At 46.7% G+C, this 23,223-nt stretch overlaps 1 protein-coding gene and 1 long non-coding RNA gene across 3 annotated transcripts in view; one reads left to right on the top strand and one right to left on the bottom strand.

Annotated features, from left to right (window-relative positions):
- PDSS2 (decaprenyl diphosphate synthase subunit 2) overlaps nt 1-23,223 on the top strand; it is a 193,191-nt gene that overhangs the window by 143,955 nt on the left and 26,013 nt on the right. For both annotated transcript variants that reach the window (XM_090037571.1, XM_090037561.1), the window contains exon 4: nt 8,169-8,240. In XM_090037571.1, the coding sequence (XP_089893697.1) occupies nt 8,169-8,240 (72 nt within the window). The remainder of the gene's footprint in view (nt 1-8,168; nt 8,241-23,223) is intronic.
- LOC149873000 (uncharacterized) lies at nt 19,769-23,067 on the bottom strand. Its single transcript, XR_016439828.1, has 4 exons — nt 22,333-23,067; nt 22,086-22,241; nt 21,755-21,913; nt 19,769-19,824 (listed from the first exon to the last, which is right to left on the bottom strand). It is a non-coding gene; the product is annotated as an uncharacterized LOC149873000 (long non-coding RNA).

Below are 23,223 nucleotides of genomic sequence, written 5' to 3'. Positions count from 1 at the left end.
ATTTATCCTTGTTAAACTGCATCCTATTCTGTTCAGCCCATTTCCCCAGCCTGTCCAAATCAGCCTGGATTTGCTCCCTGCCATCCAGTTTGTGTGCCTCCCCCCCATAGTTTAGTGTCATCAGCAAACTTGGACAGAGTGCTTTCCACCCCCCTCATCCAAGTCCTTGATAGAGATGCTAAAGAGCACAGGCCCAAGCACTGATCCCTGGGGGACACTACTGGAGATGGCTCTCCAGGATGAGACCATCCCATCGATTATAACTCCCTGGGATTGGCCTCTGAGCAAGTTGTCTATCCACCTCACTGTTACATAGATTTATAGATTTCATAGACATTAGGGCTGGAAGGGACCTCGGGAGATCATCGAGTCCAGCCCCCTACCCAAAGGGCAGGAAGTCAGCTGGGGTCATAGGATCCCAGCAAGATAAGCATCCAATTTACTCTTGAAGGTGTTCAATGTAGGCGCTTGAACCACCTCCGCTGGCAGACTGTTCCAGACCTTGGGGGCTCGGACAGTAAAGAAATTCTTCCTTATGTCCAGCCTGAAACGGTCTTGCAGGAGTTTGTGACCATTCGACCTCGTCATCCCTTGGGGCGCTCTGGTGAACAGACGTTCCCCCAGATCCTGGTGTTCACCCCTGATAAACTTGTAGGTGGCCATCAGATCACCCCTGAGCCTGCGCTTTTCCAGGCTAAAGAGTCCCATGGCTCTCAGCCTGTCATCGTAAGATCTGTTTTCCTGACCTGTGATCATGCGCGTGGCTCTCCTCTGGACTCTCTCAAGCTTCTCCACATCCTTTTTGAATTGTGGAGCCCAAAACTGGACGCAGTACTCCAGCTGCGGCCTCACTAAGGCCGAGTACAAGGGGGGAATGAGGTCCCGGGATTTGCTCGAGAAGCATCTATGGATGCACGCCAGCATTTTGGTCGCTTTACTAGCCGCAGCATCGCATTGGAGGCTCATGTTCATCTTGTGGTCAATGATGACCCCCAAGTCTTTTTCTTCTGTAGTGCTAACCAACGTAGCACTGCCGAGCCTATAAGGGTGCTGCAGGTTTTTCCTCCCAAGCTGGAGAACCTTGCATTTATCGGTGTTAAACACCATGAGGTTCTCGTCTGCCCATTTGCTGAGCTTGTCCAGGTCAGCCTGGATCACCCGCCTATCTTCTGGCGTGGATGCTTTGCCCCAAAGTTTGGTGTCATCGGCGAACTTGGCCAATCCACTCCTGACTCCAATGTCCACATCGTTAATGAATATGTTGAACAGTATGGGTCCCAGGACAGAGCCTTGAGGGACCCCACTGGTCACAGGGCACCACGATGAGTGACTGCCATCAATCACAATTGACTGGTTTAGGCTAGTACCCTCCAATTTAACTGAGAGAATCTCATGGGAAATAGAATCAAAAGTCTATAGTTTGCAGGGTTATCCTTCTTCCCTTTCTTAAAGACAGGTACCACGTTAGCCCTCTTCCAGTCATTTGGGACCACTCCTGAGTTCCATGACTCTTTGAACAGCTTCGCCAAAGGCCCTGCTATGAGCTCAGCCAGTTCTTCCAAGGCTCTCGGACGTAGGTCATCTGGCCCAGCAGACCTGAAAACGTCCAGATGTTCTAAGAGGACCCTCACCTGTTTGGGGTTGATTTCATGTGGTCTGATATCTTCCCCATAATCCCTTGGCCTCTGAACAGGTGAACAGCTCCTGTCTGATTTCAGGAATACTGATGTGAAGTAAGTGGTTAGGAGCTCCACCTTTTTGTGGGGATCAACTGTGGGCTGCCCCTCTGTATTCAGTAGGGGTCCCACAGTGAAGCTTGATTTATTTTTACTTACAGAAGGACTTTTTGTTGTCCTTAATTTTGGTTGCCAGCTTGATCTCTATGCCTGCTTTGGCTTTCCATGTCTCTTACCTGCAGACCCTGGCCATATAAGTGTACTCCTCTCTGGTTGCTGAACCGTTTTCCATTGCTTATATGCTTCTTTTTTTCTTTTTAAATAGTTCCCTAATATCCCTGTTGAGCCAAGCAGGTCTTTTATCCCCTTTCCTGCTTTTTGACTGCGTGGGGATGGCCTCTTTTTGAGCAGTGAGAATTGCCCCCTTGAGGAAGCACCACCATTCCTGAACTCTCAAATCATCCAGTCACTGGTCACAGAGGGCCTCTCTAACTAGACTCCTGAGTTTTTGTCAGTCTGCCCTTCTGAAGTCTAGGACTTCAGTTCTAGTGACTGAATTCCCAGACTTTCAGTGGATGGTGAACCTAATCAGATTGTGATCACTGTCAACCAGAGTACCCCCAATCCTCAGGTCGCCTACCATGTCCTCTCCTTTGGTCAGCACTAAGTCCAGAGTGTCTTTACCCCTAGTTGGCTCTCCCACAAGCCTGTGTCAAGAACAAGTAGTTAATAGCTGCCAAGAAGTTGGTTGACCTGCTGAAGCTGGCCAGATGGTCTTCTCAACAGAAGTGGAGGTGGTGCAGGGAAGGTAGTACTGCTGCTCATCACTAAGGAAGATTATTAAGAATCTTTCTTTAGGGATTTTTCCATCAAGGTAAATACACTACTGAAGATCCTTATATGTAGATGCCCTAAACTCTTGTCAGGTGGGTCATGTACAGAGGCATCGCATCCCTTATCGTAAGAATCCCTGATGTTGTCTGTCCTTAAGTTATTTGAAATTATAAAGAAACATGATACACTTAAATGTTGCTGCTTTTTTTGCATGCTTTAGTTACTGAGCAGTGCGTATAGTTGCTCTGTACTGTAGATATGGTTATATTGCACCTTGCTGCAATAAAGTTCATAATTTGTAGGCACCTGTACACATGCCCAACGCCTGCTCTGACATGTTCTAATAGGAGTCGAGTCTGTTGGAGCATGCTAATTAGCACACTCCAGCAGCCATGGTGTCGCATGTATTCAGCACCCTCATGCTTAAAATGCAGCAGGGATGGTTTAACTAAAGGTTATTGAGCAAGCCTTAGCTAAAGCACCCCCACTGCTATTTTGAAACGTGGGATGCTGAATGCACGATGCTGTGTGCACTTTAATTAACAGTGGCTCCTAAGAGTTGCTCTAATTAAAGCACCTGTCCCCCCACCCCGGAGCACATATAAAGATGCCCAATATGATGTGGATATACATCAGGCTTCCTATTTTTAAGAATATTTAAAGAATATTGCTAATGATGCTCAACCACGGAGTCTTGGCACCCTGTGTTGCCTTCAGATCCTTTCAAGGGTGCTGCTGGGTGCGACACCATGTTAGCACTGTTAGGCTTACAAACATAATTCACAAGATAAACCCAGAAATTCCAAATAGAAATCTGTAGTAGTGGCCTTTCTGAATATTTTGCAGCAGAAAATCTGTTCTATTTTTCTCTACTCAAAAAATGGGAGCTTTGAGTCTTTCCAGGGGTGCCTCAATTCTAACAAGGTTGAGAGCTACTGCTTTAGGATATATATTATTTTTTTACATTTGTTTTTAGACAATCAAAATCAACCTGATTTTCATTTTTGTTTAGGCAGCTTGACTTACAATATCCTAATACTGAGGTATTTGTATTTCAAAACTGCAGTGAAATGTTTGGTTGAAAGAGGTTTTTATTGGACTTCTAAGTGTGGGAATATTTCTAAATATTAAGTTTTATTTTGAAAAAGTAATTTCTGAGTTAGATTATAAATTGAAGTCTCTCATTTTGACAATTTATTGGTTCCTGAATGTGATGGTTTCCTTCCTTTTTTTGCATATATAGAAGCTTTGCCACTTTGAGTTCATACGGTTTTAAAACAGCTACTGCTGTCCCTCCATGTATCACTTTGTTTATGATGGAGTTCCCACCTCTTAAAATGAAGATAAGGGATAAGGTTAGTCATGGGCCCCTAAATTAACATGCAACTTTTTGTCTTGTAAGTCTGGCCCTCAAAAATGAAATCAACAAGTAGAACTATTCAGGGTGATCTTGTGAAAAGCACTGGTGTGGGAATTGATTTCTGTGTTCTGTTCTTCATTCTGCCATTGGCCTGCTGTGTGACCTTTGAATTGTTCTGGGACAGATCCCAGTCAGTCTCTAAAGGGTATAGACAGGACCTGGGTAGAATTTAGGTACCTAAGTTATAAAGAGCAAACCCCATTAACCAGCTAAGTGACCACACAACCTTTTAGATGCATCAAGTACCTCCATTATGACCTGAAAAGATTTGCAGGTGTCTAGCTTTGAGCTAATGCACATGCTCAGAAACTACTTGGACCAGCTACCTAAACACTTCATATGTATTTTGTTGAAATTCAATTGGTGCAGGGACCTACCTAATCTCTGTCTCATGCCCCAGTTTTGTTTGGGCAGACAGAGCGTACCTAGCAACTATGCAACACTGAAGGTACACATGCAGCTCAGAAGGAGGTGCCACCTTTCACCTAATGGCAAGAGCATCTGCCCAGAAAATGAGACCTGGATTTTTAGGTCCATCTCACCCTGAGAAAATTCAAACCTGCACCTTTCCCTTCAGCACAGTGCTTTAACTACTAGGTTACAGGCTAAGCATGTAGGAACTTACACCACTCCTGATAAAACTGAGCCATTGGCAACAAAGAGTTAACATTCATGGGCACCAGTAGAAGCACAAGCAACAGGGAATTTGTCTGGCCTGGTGAGAAAGACACTGTCTTGAGAATATTAGAGAGTTCTGGATTTCAGTTCTTGCGTAAATATGTTGTGCATTTTACATTAGAGCAGGATTGTACAACTTCTGAGCAGCTGGGGGCTGCACAACACACCATCGTGAGCCCCAGGCCACAAACTGCTTGGGCTCACTGGGCCCCCTCCTGCATTGCTGCCCTGCCTTAGAGACCCTAGCCATCACAGCAAGAGGACCAGTGCTCGCTGGGGAGGAGCCCAGGAGAGCAAACAGTAAACCCTCATAAGGTAGATGCAGCCTTCAGGCCACTGGCTGGACAGCTCTCATTAGAAAATCTGTTTTTTAATGGCTTCAACATTCAGAAAACAAGACTTTCTTCCCTGCCAACAAATCTAGGCACTTAAAATTTTAGCCATTGTGGCTGCTTGCAGACATGAAAAAAACAAAACACAACTGGCACTTTAAATTCCATGTGCTCCCACTCCAAGCCCAGTGCATGCCCATAAGAGGCAGTGCATTAGTTGGACCTGGCTCACACAACGTCTGTATAGATCGGGTGCTTTAGTGGGACTTTTCTGGGATTTAAACAGCTTTGGGTAAAAGCACCAAAAAGCCCCGCTGAACTGCCCAATCTAGGTCAGGTCAAAGTAATGTGCTGCTGCTTCTGGTAAAGCATGGTGTGTGTTTGTTTGTTTAAATGTCTGCAAGCTGCCCATACTGCTCAAGTGGAAGGACCTTACAGGCTGATTAGGATCTGCTACCTCTCTATATTAAGTTTTTTTGTATTTGTAAAGTGGGGTTAATGAAATTTACCTTACTTGTAAGCATCTCGAGATTTTACTAATCAAAAGTGTGACATGAGTTCTATGTGCTCTTGTCTGACAGTTCAAATGCAACTGAACCCAAATGATTTTTTCTTCATCTGAGATTCAGTTTGATCAGTGGTGTAACAAGCGGAGTCAGCACACAGGACAAACCCTCAGGGCTGCAGGGAAGGGGTGCAGCAGTTTTACCCATTCTGGAAATTTCTAAACAGTCCCCAGCCATTGCTTTTAAAAGCAGCAGCAGCAGCCAGGGACTATTTTGGAATTGCCAGCATGGATATACTGCCAGGGCGCAGACTTTTGCAGGAGTGGAAGTTGATTCTGGCACTCCTCCTAACTTGGCATCTGGTTCCTCTGTTGCCCACCTCTAGTTATGTTACTGAGTTAAACATACAGCTGTACTAGTTTTCCATGGCTTTCCCCACAGCCCAAAGATCCACTGATGTTATACATGTGAAACTCTTTTGTGAAGCAGAACAGTGTTTGCTGAAGCAACAGATTCTTAAGCAGGCATTCCACCATAGTGTAATTTATCATCCTTGCCATCTTGTACTATTAAAAATAAAAGTATTTAACTGGGTATCTTAAGGACTTGGAAATGAAAGAAGGCAACATTTAGCAAAATTACCAGCATTTGGTATCTTTGCTTAATATCATACAGCACTGGTTTAAATGGCATATGTATGTACAGATTCTGTTACATCACTTTGCACCCCCATCATTAGAGAGAAGAAATAAGTTGTAAAAAGACAACAGGTTTTTTTTCCTAAATGGTTTCATGGAGATTATATTAGTTGCTTAATTCAGTAAAATTGCCGTTTGCTAGTGGAGTTCGAGGTTTTCAACCAAAAAAAGAAAGAAAGAAAGAAAATAAAAAAAAAAAAAGGGAGAGAAAGGACAGAAACAAGAAACCCCAAACAGAATCTTTTACTTGGTTCTGCTCAGTCTAGAATTTCAGGAGAGAGAGGAAAAGGTCTGGTTATCCACAGCCAGATGCATTGTTAAAAGTTCATACTATCACTTTGACATTTAGAATAGGACTCAGTGTCTTTGTAAATTCCTCTTCGTATTACCAGTGTAGGTCTCTGAGCTCAGACCGTTTCACAAACCATAACATTTTTTAGTGAGTGATTGATCTGTATTATGTGTCCTAGCCATCAGAAGAATCTTGGGATGTTGCTTGTATTAACTGTAATACAATCTGATGCTGAGCATTTGGTTACAGACTTTCATAGACCTATTGGCGATACTCAATCCTCCTGGATTTGGGAATAGAGCTTATCTGATACCTGCAAAAAAAGCTCTTCATTTTCTCTGTTCCCCACTTAAATAACTCAACACATCTGGTAACACTGTAGGATCATTGTCCTTTCAGTTCCTCTGCAGTTCATATTGCTACAATATTTCTTAGATATCTGGTTACCTAAAGGGCAACATGATTTTTTTTTTGAGAAAATGTTTTTGTAGGTCTTACAAATTAAACCCTATGCATCACAAGAAAAAACATACTTTTTAATCAGCAATGTTTCTGAAGTACTGGAGGAAGGGGTAAGCACGCACACATACACACACACGTAAAAAAGATTTGCAGTAAAGTGAAAGCTAGCATAGAATGTGTTTTTATTATCAAATAATGTACGCCTAAATGTAGACATACCTTTATGTTAGGGACTTTATCATTTGGCTTAATGTCTTCAATTACAAGAATGACAAAAACTGAAACCAAATCCTTTAATTCAATAAATGCTGGGCTGAATTTTAGGAAGCAAAGTGGGGGAATCAGATATAGAATCATATGTATAGGAAATTAAACATTCAAGAAATTAGAACTTGGTGAACAACTAAAGGGCTAGCCTTAAGGTGTGCTTATTTGAAATAGCTGCATTTAATTTTACAATAAATCCCAGTATTTTGTTCCAATTAAGATAGTTCATGCACATGGCTCTAAATTGTACAGTAGTTGTAGTGAGACCATGGACTGCTTGTATTACATTCTGGATCAAGTTCAGATTTTTAGACTTTGCTTGAATAAAATAAAAAGTCTGAACCCTGAAGATAATACAGATTGATAAATCTGATTTAAACATTCCCATGTTGCAGACGGGTTCAGTGTATGTACAGCTGACCCTCAGGCCGTGCACTAAATACATCCACAGTGCATTCCCAGAATGCCCGAATACCAAATGATCACATTTTAAAGGTTAGTTTTCTGTGGATTCTGACTTTTCTGTATTAGCCATGAAGATTAGAATTTTAACAGCTCCCAATGAGGGATATTGTGAAGTGTCTACTTGGCAGTAAAAAAAACAAAACTAAGCTAAAAACCCCAGAAGTATTGTCTCAGTTATGAACTGGGATTTAGCAGTGCTGTGTATATCCTTGACAGACTATACTCTATAGTTCATTCTCTTAAAAGTGTATATATATTGATTTTTGTTTATATTAACTTAAATCTTTGATGGAAGGATGAGGTACTGGCTTAAGGTTTCATTATGGAAAGTAGAATCAGTTTTCTCCTGCATTAGATGGAAAAAACTACTCGGCTAGTTCCTCTTTTATTAGGTGATACAGTCTTTCAAAGCCATGATCTTGCAAAGGACGTCATCATGAGCCTTCTAAGCACTCTGGTAACTTCAGTTGTAAGTTTTTAAATATCTTTAAAAAAAAATTTAGACATGTAAGTTTTTTGTGCTTCTCTTGTTTTCCAGGTTGTGGAGCTCATATCAAGTGCAATTGGTGACTTAGTACAAGGAATATACTGTGAAAATTCCACCTTAGAGGTAAGAATCTCGGGTGCTTGCACTTTATTCAAATAGTTTTAAAACAAATGTAGGACAACAGTAAACAGCATTATGTGTTTTTTCCTGTTGTTTAAAGCATAACTATAATCCTAGCAAGGTTCAGCAATATCTTTACCATGGTGCCTGATTTCTGCTACATTGCATGCGTATCTCTAGAACTGGAGATTTTTAGAATCTTAGGATTTTTTGACTAATAAAAACAAAGTCACTTTTCATCACAGAGACTAAACACACCTCAGTCAGTAACACTATGGTAGCGTGACAATCTTTAAAAAACAGGAAGGCAGGACATATGGCTCCTGCCTGCCCCACCACCCCCTGTGCCAGCCACACACACCCTGCCCACCCAGCAGCAGGGGGCACAACTCCATGCCACCACTGCCCCTGCTGCTGCTCGGTGAGCAGGGGGTGCCTTGCCATGATGGTATGGTTAGTGCGGGTCCCCCAGGGGCAGGGCAGTAGGGTGGGGAGCCCCAAGCCTGCAGCAGGCAGTCCACATCTGCCTCCACCCCAGACAAATCTGGGGAGGCACGTGCCATCCATGCTCCCTCCTCCCCCGCTGCCCCCTGGATGAGCCACCTGCAGCTCCATACCTCTCCCCACCCCAGCCCCATGCACCGCTCTGGCTGGGCAGCACCCTCAGCCACTCCCTCCCTCACTATGGGGGCCTCAATCTGCACCCCCCCAGCCACTCTCCATAGACCTACCTGCAGAGTGTTGCTCTCCAGGCTGCCTGGCCATATTTCCCAGCCACATGTATGTATGCGGGAGTGCACATGCATGTAGCACTCCCTGCATCCCACTTCTGGCAGCCCCTTGCAGGCTGGAATGCTGCCATCCTGCAAGAGAACTCTCCCCCCCCCCCCCACCACTTCCCTGTCCCTGCAGATACTGGATCTGGGACAAATGCTGTCCTGGAGTCATGCAGCCTGGGACTTGGGACTTCAGGTTCCCATTCCAGAACTGTCCTGCCCAGTTAGGGATGCATGGTCATCCTATTCTGTGGTAAGAAGTCTACTGAAAAAATGAGATAGTGATATTGGAAGTTGTGGACTAGAAATTACTTGTTTAGTATTTAAAGATTAAAAAAAAAAGTATAGCTGTTTGAAGTTGTACAGAATGGCTGAAGATGTTTCCTGTGGCATCTCTAAACCAATAATGGTGGATGCCAGGGGCAGTAATGAATAGGGGATAGTTTCATAGTTTGTAGGGTCAGAAGGGACCTGAGCAGATCATCTAGTCCGACCCCCTGCCATGGCAGGAAAGAATACTGGGGTCAAATGACCCCAGCAAGATGTTCATCTAACCTCCTCTTAAACACCCCCAGGGTAGAAGCCTGCACTTCTCTTGGAAGTTGGTTCCAGACCCTAGCCGCCCTGACAGTGAAGTAGCGCCTCCTGATATCTAACCTAAATCTACCCTCTGCCAGCTTGTGACCGTTATTCCTGGTCACTCCTGGCGGTGCTCGGGGAAACAGTGACTTCCCCAATGCCTGCTGATCCCCCCTGACTAGTTTATAACAGGCCACAAGATCCCCCCTCAGCCTTCTCTTTTGGAGGCTGAACAGGTTCAGGTCCCTCAGCCTGTCCTCATAGGGCCTGCCCTGCTGTCCCCTGATCATACGAGTGGCCCTCCTCTGGACCCTCTCCATGCTGTCCACATCCCTCTTGAAGTGTGGCGCCCAGAACTGGACGCGATACTCCAGCTGTGGCCTGACCAGTGCCGCATAGAGGGGGAGGATCATCTCCTTGGACCTGCTCGAGATGCATCTGTGGATGCATGTCAAGGTGCGGTTGGCCTTCCTGACTGCATCCCCACACTGCTGGCCCATGTTCATCTTGGAGTCAATGATGACCCCCAGATCCCTTTCCGCCTCCGTGCTGATAAGAGGGGAGTTCCCCAACCTGTAGGTATGGTGCCGGTTGTTCCTCCCGAGGTGCATCACCTTGCACTTGTCTGTGTTGAAACCCATCCTATTCTCGTCCGCCCACCCTTGTAACCTGTTGAGGTCTGATTGTAGCCTGTTGCATCCTTCCAATGTACCCACGTCCCCCCACATCTTAGTGTCATCAGCAAATTTGAACAGGGTGCTTTTTACCCCCTCATCCAAATCGCTGATGAAGATGTTGAACAGTGCAGGCCCGAGGACCGAGCCCTGCGGAACCCCAGTGCCCACGTCCTTCCAGGTTGAGAAGGACCCATCTACTACCACCCTCTGGGTGCGGCCCTCCAGCCAGTTGGCGACCCATTTGACTGTGTGGGTGTCTACACCACAGCCCCCCAGTTTCTTAATGAGAACAGGGTGAGAGACAGTGTCAAAAGCCTTCCAGAAGTCCAGGAAGATTATATCCACTGCAACCCCTGCGTCTAACGGTCTGGTGATCTGATCGTAAAAGGCCACCAGGTTGGTCTGACAGGACTTGCCACTGATGAACCCATGTTGGTTGCCCCTAAGCATGCAATCTCCTGCTGGCCCCTCCTGGATGTGTGCCAGCATAATTTTCTCGAACAGCTTGCCTAGGATCGAGGTGAGACTAACCGGCCTATAGTTTCCTGGGTCCTCCTTCCTGCCTTTTTTGAAGATGGGGACCACACTGGCCCTCTTCCAGTCCTCCGGTACCTCACCAGAGCACCACGAGTGCTCATAAAGTTGTGCCAGGGGACTTGCAATGACCTCGGCCAGTTCCTTTAGAACTCTAGGGTGGAGATCATCCAGGCTGGCTGACTTGAATACGTCCAACCCCTCCAGAAGCTTCCCTAACTAAATCCTCGCTAACCTGTGGCCCATGTGTGCCTCCCCCGGGGCCCGAGGGGGGCCCAGCAGGGAGGTGGCTGTTCTGGTCCCTACTTAGGAAGATAGAGGCAAAGAAATCGTTAAACATGTTAGCTTTGCCGTCTGGTGTGATGACCAAGTTACCCATGTTGTCCTGCAAGGGCCCCACATTACCCGGGACCTTCTTTTTACCCCCTATGTATTTAAAAAAAGACTTCTTATTGTCCTTAATCTGGGAAGCTAGTCCCAGTTCCATCTCTGCCTTGGCCTTCCTAACTGCCCCCCTACATTCCCGAGCAACTACAGAATAGTCTTCCCTGGTGATGACCACTTCTGTCCACTGGGTATAAGCCTCCTTTTTAGCAAGGAGGCATTCCCGGATGCTTTTGGTGAGCCACAGAGGCTTGTTTGCTCTCCTGCTCCCTTTGATCCTCGTTGGGATTACCTTCCTTTGGGCTTGGAGGATCGTCTCCTTAAGGAGCGACCACTCTCCTTGGACACCTGGCTCCCCTCCCCCCCGGGACCTCAGCGCTTCTCCAGCTATCCTCCTTAGCTCATTGAAGTCTGCCCTCCTAAAATCTAGGGCCGCTGCCTTACTGCATGTCTTTGCCACCTTGCGCTGGATGGTGAATTCCAGCAGGCGATGATCGCTGTCGCCCAGGTGGTCGAGCACTCGCAGCCCCCTCACCAGGTCATCACCCGTGGCCAGCACTAGGTCCAACAAGGCGTCTCCCCTGGTGGGGCTGTGCACCTCCTGGGTTAGATGGAGGTCCTGCACTCTGTCTAAGAACCTACATGAGCGGTCAGACCTGGCTGACTGCTCCTCCCACCAAATGTCCGAGAAGTTCAGGTCCCCCATGACTATCACATCCTTAGCCTTCACTACCTCTGTGAGCTGACCCAAGAATTCCTGGTCAGGCTTTTCTCCCTGGTTGGGAGGTCTGTAGTAGACTCCCACCATTAAGTCCCTTTCCCCTCGACTGCCTTGTACTCTAACCCAAAGCACTTCAGAGTGCCCCTCCCCTGATCACTCTGGATCAGTGTTCTTCTTTTAAAGCATCCATTCCTGCCACTGTTGGAGGCAGAATACCGGGCTCTGTGGACAATTAGTCTGGCTTGGTATGCCACTTCTTATGTTCTTATGTAACTGTTAGTTGGAGGATACAGGTGGATGTATGTAGAGGTTTTGTTAGTTGACAAAACGATTTTCATTTAGCTAGATCAGGGTTGCTCAACCCCTCCCCTGTGGGCCAGATATGACCTACAAGACTGTCTGCAGGTCCAGAAATTTTGTTATGGAGAAATGGTGGCAATTAACATTGCTGTCTGTCCCCCACCAGCAAATTTCCAAACCCCAACATGGCTGCATCAGGCTGCTGCATTGGGCCCTGGCCCTGTGTGGAGGTATGAGGTCCCAGCCACATCCACCCCATGCAGTTAGATTGGGCCTTGGCTGGGCTGTTTCCAAGCAGCTGGACTGGGCCCAAGCTGAGCCAGTACCATATACAGTTCCAGTCTGTGGACTGGATTAGGCTCACAGACTAACCTGGCATCACTCGACTGACGCGCAAGACAAAAAATGTTGGGCACCACTGAGCTAAATGGCTTGTGTGGTTTGCAAATCATAATCTGTGTTTTTTGCAAACCACCGAAGCCAAAATTCAGAGTAGGACCTCACTACTCCTGGATATAACAAGTTTATTTGGGGAGGTGTATGGATGCCCGGTGCTGAGATGTTAGGAGTTGTATTTTTAGACCCTTTTTTCCAAAAAAGTTAGACTAACAGCAATTTGGTTTACCTGGTCAAAGAAAGTAATTCAGTCTCTTAAATATTTTACCTCACTGTCATGTTTTCCAAAGATGCATACAAATGCATGGGGCTGCTGGAAAATGGAGTCCACTGACAGCCATATCTTGCCTGCCCCTGTTATACACCCCTATGGTATCATTGTTTTGACGCACTTTGTAGTACATTGAATTAATGCCTGTCCATACACTATGCTTCCTAAAGTGATTTTTGTTTCCACAGGATGTTAAAAAAAAAAAGAAAAGCTGAGTTTACTATGATCCTCTCAACATTGTCTGTAATAGGAAAATAATGTTTTTAAGTTTCTGTTATTATTACCAATTCAGTCACCTAATTGCATGATTTTGCTTTATGGAGATAAACAGGTGTGCACAGTTACGTACAGCTTATGCTATTTCTACTTTTTAAAGAAAACCATCTCGGATGGCAATGCTATTCCATAAACACAAATCTTGAAGGTTTGCTTTAGGACAGGGGTCTGCAGGACTCAAAATCCACTGGCCAGATCTGGCCCTTGAAGCAGTTTTATCAAGCCTGGGAAGCTAGGATGTTGGCAGCAGTTTGGTGGCAGGGGGGTCTGTGGAGGTGCTGGGTTGCAAGCAGCAGTCTGCCTTTAGATCAAGATCTGTTAACTTGTCCCACTAGTCCTAAAATGTTACTGATCTTTTAGGAAGCAATATGATTAGGGAATTGATAATGAGGTGTATAGCTTCTCATATGCAAGTGTTAAGTTTAAAATAGAGTTCAGTGTTATGAAGACCATATTGCTGTTTGGTGGCAATTGAAATGAGTTATCTTACCTTTACTCTAAGTCTAGATCACTTAAATTATAATCACAAGAAGCACCTGGGCTGGCAACTGTTCATCAGCCAAAGAGAAGCTGTCTTATTCTTTCATCCCTTTCTGTTAAGTGAGGCATGTGAGTGAGTGTGGGGGGAATGTGCACTAATTCTGTGTCTGCTGTACCTAGTATAAATGAACAGGTAACCAGAGAAATGTAGTCACAGGTTGACCAAAGCTTTGATAGACACTGTATTCAGGATTTTATTTAAAAGGAATCTCATGCCTTTTTTTTAAATTCATACAAATCTGTGAAATAAACTTTAAAATGTTATTTCCTGTAAGCTAGGCAAGTTTATATATGCTGCCAAGTCTTAGCTATGGCTTGCTTAAAATAGCAGCCTTTGTAAGGGGTAAACTTCCTACAGTTGCTTTTAGCAATGAGGCTGCTTTGCTGTGATTCCATTTGCATTCCTGCTGTGTTTCTGATTAATTATGTCCTCTATAGAACTAGAAAAGTTTTGGGCTTTTTTGGGTGTCTGTCATTTGCAGCAGGTCTCTTTCATTTGACTACATGCTGGGCTGCAGGCCATGACAGAAGAATTCATCCCATCACAGAAGGGATTGGAAATGTTTGTGTTCTACCACACTTCTAAAGCACTTCACAGGTGTAGATCCTGGGGAAAGTGTACCTAGGATAGCTCCACAGTGTTCCCCCGCCTTAGTCTGGTTAAATATGCAAAAGAATAATTTTGTCCTGTCTGGCAAGGTTTAGAAGTCATTTTCACTTTACTAAAAAAATTAATTTAAAATATAATTAATATAAATTAGCATACTAAAATAGTGCCTGAAGATTAAACTTCTGACAGGTCATATGTAGGCTTAGCAGAATTCAATTTTTATTCTTTTAATAATTTTGACGGCTAAAATCAGTGTTTATCTTTAATCATTTATTTAAATTTTTATTCATTTAAATTACCAACAGAAAGATATTCCACCTCCTGAATGGGGGAGGGGAAGACCAAGAAAACACCAGAAAGTGTGTATCCTTTCTAATTGGAGCCTTTCTGTATACATACCAGTCTCACCAGTCAGATTTGCTGAGTACCTTGAGATATTATATTAACCTCTCTACTTAGCCTCCTTTTACAATCTCTTTCCAGTTCTCTGCAGCTGAGTTGTCCCACTTGGGCATCAGGAACTCCCTGCTGCAGCTTTGCACACCTTTCTCCATGGCCCCTGCTTCCAGTCTGGCTTGAATACTCCCTGCCGGGCTTTGGGTAGAGATTTAAGTAGCCTGTTATCTCCCTCCAGCTTGCTTCCCTCTTTAAACAGACCAGCCTTCTATACTCTGGCCTGCCACTACCTTCTGTCCTTCCCACTCTTCTTTGATTATTAATGGTGGGAATAATTTTTCATCAATCTGTGAGTGTGAGGTGAAATCGTTGTTTACCTATTAAAATCAAATTCTGCCAAACCTAGTCCATATGCTGTCATTGGTCAAGCCCAGATCAAACAAGCTTGGAACTTATTTTTTCCTCTGCGACCTGCTCAACCAATTGAAGGACGCTTTAGGTTTGGTTCATTGTTATGTTAAAACATCAAGAGAAGGCTGAGGGGGATCTTGTGGCAGTATACAGATTCATTGGTGGGAGGGGGGGCACAGCAGGGAATAGGAGATGCTTTGTTTACCAGAGCACCCCTTGGAATAACCAGGAACACTGGCCACAAGCTGAAAGAGCAGATTGAGGTTGGACATAAGAAATAACTTCTTCATGGTTAGGGTTGCCAGAATGTGGAATGGGCTTCCAAGGGAGGTGGTGCTGTCCCCTACTTTGGGGGTCTTCAAGAAGAGACTGGACAAGTACCTGGCTGGGGTCACATGACCCCAACACTTTTTCCTGCCCAGGGCAGGGGATCGGACCCAATGATCCATTGAGGCCACTTCCAACCCTAGCATCTATGAATTGCTGCTAATTTCCTTTTGCCGTTCTGCCAAGTCAGCATCTCATTCTGCATGTGTCCATGTCCTGGATATCTTGAGCAGTCGTTGCCAACATACTAAATTATTTGCTGGTCCCATCCTAATTGCTCCATTTGCACATACTGTGAACAAATCTAGAATATGAACTAAAGTTTTCTGAGGTAAGAGTAATGTACTAATTTACCATGATACCTAGTTTCTAGTGTTACACTTTGGTGTGAGGTTTTTTTTTTTAATAGTAGTGAGTGTATGTATTTCTCATATTTTGGTTAGTAACATTGTCCATTATAGAGATTCTCCTGAATGCTGAATCTTCTGAATTTTTAATATCTCAAGGCTCTCGATGGGTATTAATGAAAAAACTTTACATCTCCTGAAGTAGAGGAACAGAGCTATACCCAATTCATAAAAGGGGAAAAATAAGATAAAGAGAAGTAAAGTGACTTGTCTAAGGCCAATGCAGCAAGGCTGTGGAAAATTACAACTTGTAATTTACCTACCGGTTTGTTCTTATCTTCAAAAATGAAAATTCAGGAAGCATTTAAAGTAAAACCATACTTGTTTTGCTCAATCTGAGAATAGGGTGAATATTTACAGGGTCTCATGCTAGAAAGAACTAGCTTGATGGAGTAAATTTTTAGCAATGGAATGGGAGTTCTACATAAGCCTCTAACAATTTCTAATGTTAACAGCCAGAAGAAAAAATTAAAATATTACTTTTTAAATATGAGTTCTGAACAATGGTTAAGTCATCATCTTAAAAGTACAGGGTTTTTGTCATGGCAGGCATTGTAACCTGTTGAACTTTGACTACTGCACTGATGAAAATGGGAGTAGTCTTTCTTTAAGACTAAGTAGAAACAGTCAGAAAGCCCAAGGCTTAACCAATTCAATATCTGCAGGTTTCTGTAAACTGCCTAGAAGATTAAACTGATTAGAAAATGAATTGACATTTACTTTTTCAAACGCAAAAAGCAGCCAGACCCCTACAGGGCAAGCCAGCTGAGGAGCAAGTGGGGGCAGAATGGCATCCCCCTCCCCCTTCCCATCTAAACCCCCAACCAGACTGTGCCTGGCATGGGTGGGGAAGCCCACAGTGTGGGGCTTTACTCCACACAGACTAGCTGGGAGCCAGGCCGATTTCTCTTGACAAAGGAGGGGGTGAGGCTAAGGGAATCCCTTCAGCTCCTGGTTTTTGGGGATGGAAAGGCCTCTGCTGACAGCTGGGGGTGAGCCAGCTCTGCTCCACTGGAGCAGACAGCACAACCCGGGACTGCACAGCTTCCTGGGATGCTGGAGTACTGTGAGTTACGTTAAATCAGGAGGACATCTGGGACAGAAGTTCCTTAAACCGGTTTGACCTAAATCAGTTAAGTTTGATACTACATTCATCTAGTTTTATCTTAAACCAGCTTCAGCCATTTTGAAAGAGGTTTAAGTACCCTGAATTTCTGGTCTGTTACAGGGTTATACTGGTTCATGATCACTTCGACCAATTTATGTACAACTTCTGTCCATAGCCTAAATGCTCTGGATAATGCACCTTTTAAAGTGAAGATAAATGCTCAGTGGGGCTCATCTGCCTGTGGAGCACAGAGACTGGGAAGAGCTGGGCTGCAGCAGTTTTACTCTCTTATTTGGCCACTGCCTTTCTGACGAGAACAAATTTAAAGGGAGTTATTTTTTCTTTTCAGCTCTGGACATTATAAGCACCTGGCTTTCTTTTCAGACTTTTACTTAAAAAGATTGGTCAACTTGCTTCAGAGTAGAATTTGAAAGTAACCTGCCTTCCAGCAGGGCAACAAGGGCCCACCATGCTCAAGCATTTATTAATATGCCTCTGTTGTGGAACAAGAAGAGAACGAGAAAAATGTTTGAATTGGATCTGAGAGCAGCTGCAAAGAGAAACTAAATAAATACTGAAGCAGAGAGAAGTGGTTGGCTGTGTAGGCTGATGTTAGGCAGAAGGCAGGGCAGTGTGGCACCTTATAGACTACCTCTTTGGTTTTCATTTGGTGCACTGCAGCACCTGGACCCCATGCCAGGAGGTAAGGGATCATTCCTCATCCCTCCCAGTGCTAGGCACCCTAGCATCGCACAAACAAGTGGTGCCCCGAGCTGCTCCCTGCCCTCTGATGGCTCCTGCATTGGCTCCCAGGAGTGTGCTGTGCTGTGTGCACAGATGGGCAGACAGTGGCCATGGGGCTTCAGGGCTGTACCTTTCAGCCCTACTTGTCCCCCATTCCTTCCCACCTCTTCCTATGCTCCCAGGGCTGGTGGGAGGGGCTGCAAGTGCATGTGGCTCTGATCTGCTAGCTTTGAAGCCTTGGAGGAGCAGTGCTTGCCCCATCAGGTACAGACCATAGATAGGGTAGACAGTCACAAAAAGAGGGCATGGTAGGGGATGGTCTGGCTTTCCACCTTCCCCCACCCGCCCTTCACTTGGCACCAGCCAGCTTCTAGCTCTTTCTCAGCCTGGGTGCTCCTAAATTCTGAAAAAATCTGAAGGCTTTTCTTGAGACTGAAAAGGTTGAGAACCACATTTCATATGTCTCTCTGACTGAATTAGTCTATAAGGTACCATCTGCACTGCCTTCTGTCTAAATATTGAAGTGTAAGGTATGGGGGAGCATAAATTGAAGAAATAATAGTTCTATAATATCATTTTCTACTTTTAATCATTCGGGCTAGTATGAACTACTCTTCCCATTCTGAACTTATTTTTGTAATGAAAAAAGATGTGTTGTTTTTTCGCAGCCATTTTTTTTAAATGTGGGTTTTTCTTTTGTTTCAGAGTCATGATAAAAATATTAAAGTACTCCAAGGTATGTTTTATTGGCCCATTTGCACTCACCCTTCTTCCTCACAAAGCACTGAAGGCATGTATTAATAGACCAATAAAACATGCCCTGTCATGTCCAAGACATCTGTTAAAACTTGCATCAATCAAATGCAGGATATTTTGCAGATTAACTGTATTCCTACTCTTAGGGAGAGATCCATAATTTTATTTCTGGTTTATTCATAGATTCATAGATGCTAGGGTCGGAAGGGACCTCAATAGATCATCGAGTCCGACCCCCTGCATAAGCAGGAAAGAGTGCTGGGCCTACATTACCCCAGCTAGATACACATCCAACCTTCTCTTGAATACCCCCAGGGTAGGGGAGAGCACCACCTCCCTTGGGAGCCCGTTCCAGAGCTTGGCCACTCGAACTGTGAAGAAGTTCCTCCTAATATCTAATCTAAATCTGCTCTCCTCCAGCTTGTGGCCGTTATTTCTTGTAACCCCCGGGGGCGCCTTGGTGAATAAATACTCACCAATTCCCTTCTGTGCCCCCCTGACGAACTTATAGGCAGCCACCAGGTCGCCTCTCAACCTTCTCTTGCGGAGGCTGAAAAGGTCCAGTTTCTCTAATCTCTCCTCATAGGGCTTGGCCTGCAGGCCCTTAACCATACGAGTGGCCCTTCTCTGGACCCTCTCCAGGTTATCCGCATCTTTCTTGAAGTGCGGCGCCCAGAATTGCACGCAGTACTCCAGCTGCGGTCTGACCAGCGCCCGATAGAGGGGAAGTATCACCTCCTTGGACTTATTTGTCATGCATCTGCTGATGAACGATAAAGTGCCATTGGCTTTTCTGATGGTTTCGTCACACTGCCGACTCATGTTCATCTTGGAGTCTACTAGGACTCCAAGATCCCTTTCCACTTCCGTGCCACCCAGCAGGTCATTTCCTAGGCTGTAGGTGTGCTGGACATTTTTCCTCCCTAGATGCAGCACTTTGCATTTCTCCTTGTTGAACTGCATTCTGTTGTTTTCTGCCCACTTGTCTAACCTGTCCAGGTCTGCTTGCAGCTGTTCCCTGCCCTCCGGCGTGTCCACTTTGCCCCATAGCTTAGTGTCATCTGCAAACTTGGACAGAGTACATTTCACCCCCTTGTCCAAGTCGCTGATGAAGACATTAAAGAGTATTGGTCCAAGCACCGAGCCCTGCGGGACCCCACTGCCCACACTCTTCCAGGTCGAAACCGACCCATCCACCACAACTCTCTGGGTGCGACCCTCCAGCCAATTCTCCACCCACCGGACTGTGCAGTCATCCAAGTCACAGCCCCTTAACTTGTTCACCAGTATGGGGTGGGATACCGTGTCAAAGGCCTTCCTGAAGTCCAAGTATACGACATCCACCCCTCCTCCTGCGTCGAGGCGTTTTGTGACCTGGTCATAAAAAGAGACTAGATTGGTCAGGCACGATCTACCTGCCACGAACCCGTGCTGGTTTCCCCTCAGCATAATTTGTCCTGCCGGGCTCTCACAAATGTGAGCCTTGATGATTTTCTCAAAGATTTTGCCAAGGATGGAGGTGAGACTGACTGGCCTATAGTTACCCGGGTCCTCCTTCCTCCCCTTCTTGAAAATGGGAACCACATTGGCCCTTTTCCAGTCCTCCGGGACTTGACCCGTGCGCCACGAGCGTTCAAATATTCCCGCCAGTGGCTCTGCAATGATGTCGACCAGTGCCTTCAGTACCCTCGGATGGAGCTCATCCGGGCCTGCCGACTTAAAGGCATCCAGTTCCTCCAAGTGACCCTGCACCACTTCAGGGTCCACGCATGGAAGTCTGGTGCCTTGCTGCTGCCTCCCTACACTCCCAGTGAGAGACTTGTCATGCCTCTCACTTAGGAACACTGAGGCGAAGAACTCGTTGAGGAGTTCAGCCTTGTCCCCTCTGTCCGTCACCAATTGTTTCTGCCCATTTAGCAGGGGTCCTATTCCTCCCTGGGCCTTCCTTTTACTCCCTATATATCTAAAAAACAATTTCTTATTGTCTTTTACTTGGGTTGCCATCCTCAGCTCCATGGTAGCTTTGGCCTGTCTAACTGCCTCCCTACAAGCACGAGCAGAAGAGGTATATTCCTCTTTGGTGATCTCTCCCTGTTTCCACTTTTTATGTGCTCCCCTTTTGGCCCTTAGTCTGCCCAGGATTTCTCTGGTCAGCCAGGGAAGCCTCCTGGCCCCTTTCCCTCTTTTACCTCGCACGGGGATCGTCTCGCTTTGTGCGAGAAGGATAGCTTCCTTAAGGCACAGCCACCCTTCTTGGGCTCCCATCGTTTCAAAACTACTACTCTGCAGTGCATCCTTCACTAATCGCCTGAGTTTGCTGAAATCAGCTTTCCTAAAGTCCAGCACGTTCACCCTACTGGTTACCTTACCCACTCGACGCCTTATGTTGAATTGTACTTTTAGGTGATCACTGTCCCCCAGATGGCTACCGATCTGTAGGTCCCCTACTATGTCATCCCCCGTTGCCAATACCAGATCCAGTAAGGCATTCCCCCTAGTGGGACCATGTACCTCCTGCGTCAGGTGGAGGTCCTGTACACAGGTTAGAAACCTGCGAGAGCGGTGGGACTTTGCTGTCTGTGTCTCCCAGCAGATGTCCGGGTAGTTTAGCTCCCCCATGACCACCGCCTCTTTAGCTTTTATGGTCTCTGAGAGTTGCCTCAGGAGCCCCAAATCTATTTCTTCCCCTTGATGTGGGGGTCTGTAGCAGACCCCTACCACCAAATCCTTTTCTCCTTGCCCCCCATGTAGCCTAACCCACAGTCCTTCTACTTCCTCATCCTTTGATTCTGTCTTGATGAGGGTTGATGTATATTGCTCCTTAACATAGAGCGCAACCCCTCCCCCCCTTTTCCCCACTCTGTCCTTTCTGTACAATCTATAGCCCTCAATATGTACCGCCCAGTCGTGGGATGGATCCCACCAGGTTTCCGTCAGCCCCACTAAGTCGTAGTCGTTTAGTGCAACCAGGAGCGCTAGTTCATCCTGCTTGTTCCCCATGCTCCTAGCATTAGTATATAGGCACTTGAGCCCTGTGACTGGTGCTTTTGCTACCCCCTCGCTCCAAGTCCTAAAGGGCTTTTTGTCCCTAACCTTCCCGTTCCTTACCTGTGCCGTATTGCTGTCCACCCCCTGCCTTTCACGTTCCCAAAGCTCTCTTTCTTCAGGCTGGGCTGTCCTTGTGGGTGCCACCTGGTTTGGTGGTCCACAGCCTCCCCCACCCTCATCTTCCCCTCCCCCCGACGAGCCTAGTTTAAAGCCCGCCGGAGGAGATCCGCCAACCTGGAAGAAAACACACGCTTACCTTTGGGGGACAGGTGAAGCCCATCCCAGCTGAGCATGTCCCTCGTTGTAATGTGTGGGTCATTGTCCAGGAAGCCGAAGCCTGCCTCGAGACACCACTGCCGAAGCCGCCAGTTGGTCTCTCGGATGCAGTTCTCATGCCGTCTTCCACGTCCGTTCACTTGTAGGATGGAAGAGAATACCACCTGTGCACCAAATTCCCTCAGCACGCTGCCGAGAGCCTGGTAGTCCGCCATCAGGTGATCGGGGGTTCTCCTGGCCGCATCATTAGTACCCACATGGACAAGGACCATGGGGTAGTAATCGGTGGGCTTGATCCTGGCCTGGATTACCTCCGTCACATCCTGAATCTTAGCTCCAGGCAGGCAGTAGACCTCTCATGCTGAAGGGTCCTGGCGACAAATGGGCCCTTCCATACCTCTCAGGATGGAATCGCCTATGACGAGCACACGTCTCCTCCTCTTCTGGGTCCTCTCAGATCTCTTGATCTGTTTGGAATGTGAAGAATGTGGCATTTCTTCCTGCCCAAGGGTTTCCTCCTCCCTTTCCATCTCCTGCAGAGTCGCCAAGGCCTCGTACCTGTTCTCCAGTCGGACTGGAGAAGCTTGTACCTGCTCGCTGCGAGCCGCTCCGGTCCTGGCTGTGACCGTCTGCCACTCTGCCGTGGAGGTCCTTCCCTGGGCTGCTTCTTCCTTGGGTGCCTGGTCCTGCAGGGAAAGGAAATAACTGTCAATTTCCTCCTCCGCCTCCCTGATCCCCCTCAGCCTGCTAACCTCCTCCCGGAGCTCCCTCACCTGTGCCTCCAGAGCCCTAAGCCGGGCACCTGCCGGACAGGTGTGGGGGCTCCCAATCTCTGCCCCCCCCGGCCCTGCTGGGGATCCCCCGCAGGCCGGGAGGTAGGGGGACATCAGCTTCCCCATGGGCTCGGTCTGGGTGGAGGCCTCAGACCAGCCCCGGTTAGCCTTGTCCCCCTGGGCAGAGGCCCTAGCAGCACTCCTCGTAGACACCATTCTAAGCTGCTGTTTGTAGACCTGTGTGGTGTCTACGTCCTACCCGTACAGGAGTCCCACTCCTGGCCCTCCCAGCCCGCCCGCCGGCGCGAACACCTGCGCAAACGCCGGCGCGCTCTTACAGAGCGCGCCTGTTTGCGCGCTCTGTTCGCGCTGCGCGGCTCGGGAGCGCGGCTCCCTACCGGCTCAGCTATATGGGACCCGGAGGGCTTCCCCTCCGGATCCGGCTCAGCTGTGCTGAGGCCCTCCGCCCCACTTACCTTCGGGGGATCAGCTGCTGCTGCCCCTGCTGCCTATTCCTCTGCTGCTGCTGCTGCCGCCGCCGCCGCTGCCTCGGGTCAAAAGTTAGTTATGGGGCACACGTGCGTGCGGGACACACGTGTGCCTAACTCCTCTCCTTCCCGCTGCTGCTTCCCGAGAATATTCTCTATTTATTGTTGTTGTTATTGTCGTTATTTTA

Source organism: Crocodylus siamensis, chromosome 1, assembly GCF_052110815.1.
Source record: "Crocodylus siamensis isolate JL-2025a chromosome 1, ASM5211081v1, whole genome shotgun sequence".
Classification (NCBI taxonomy): Eukaryota; Metazoa; Chordata; order Crocodylia; family Crocodylidae; genus Crocodylus; species Crocodylus siamensis.
The sequence above is the reverse complement of the archived record's forward strand: the minus strand, read 5'-3'. Positions and strand labels throughout refer to the sequence as shown.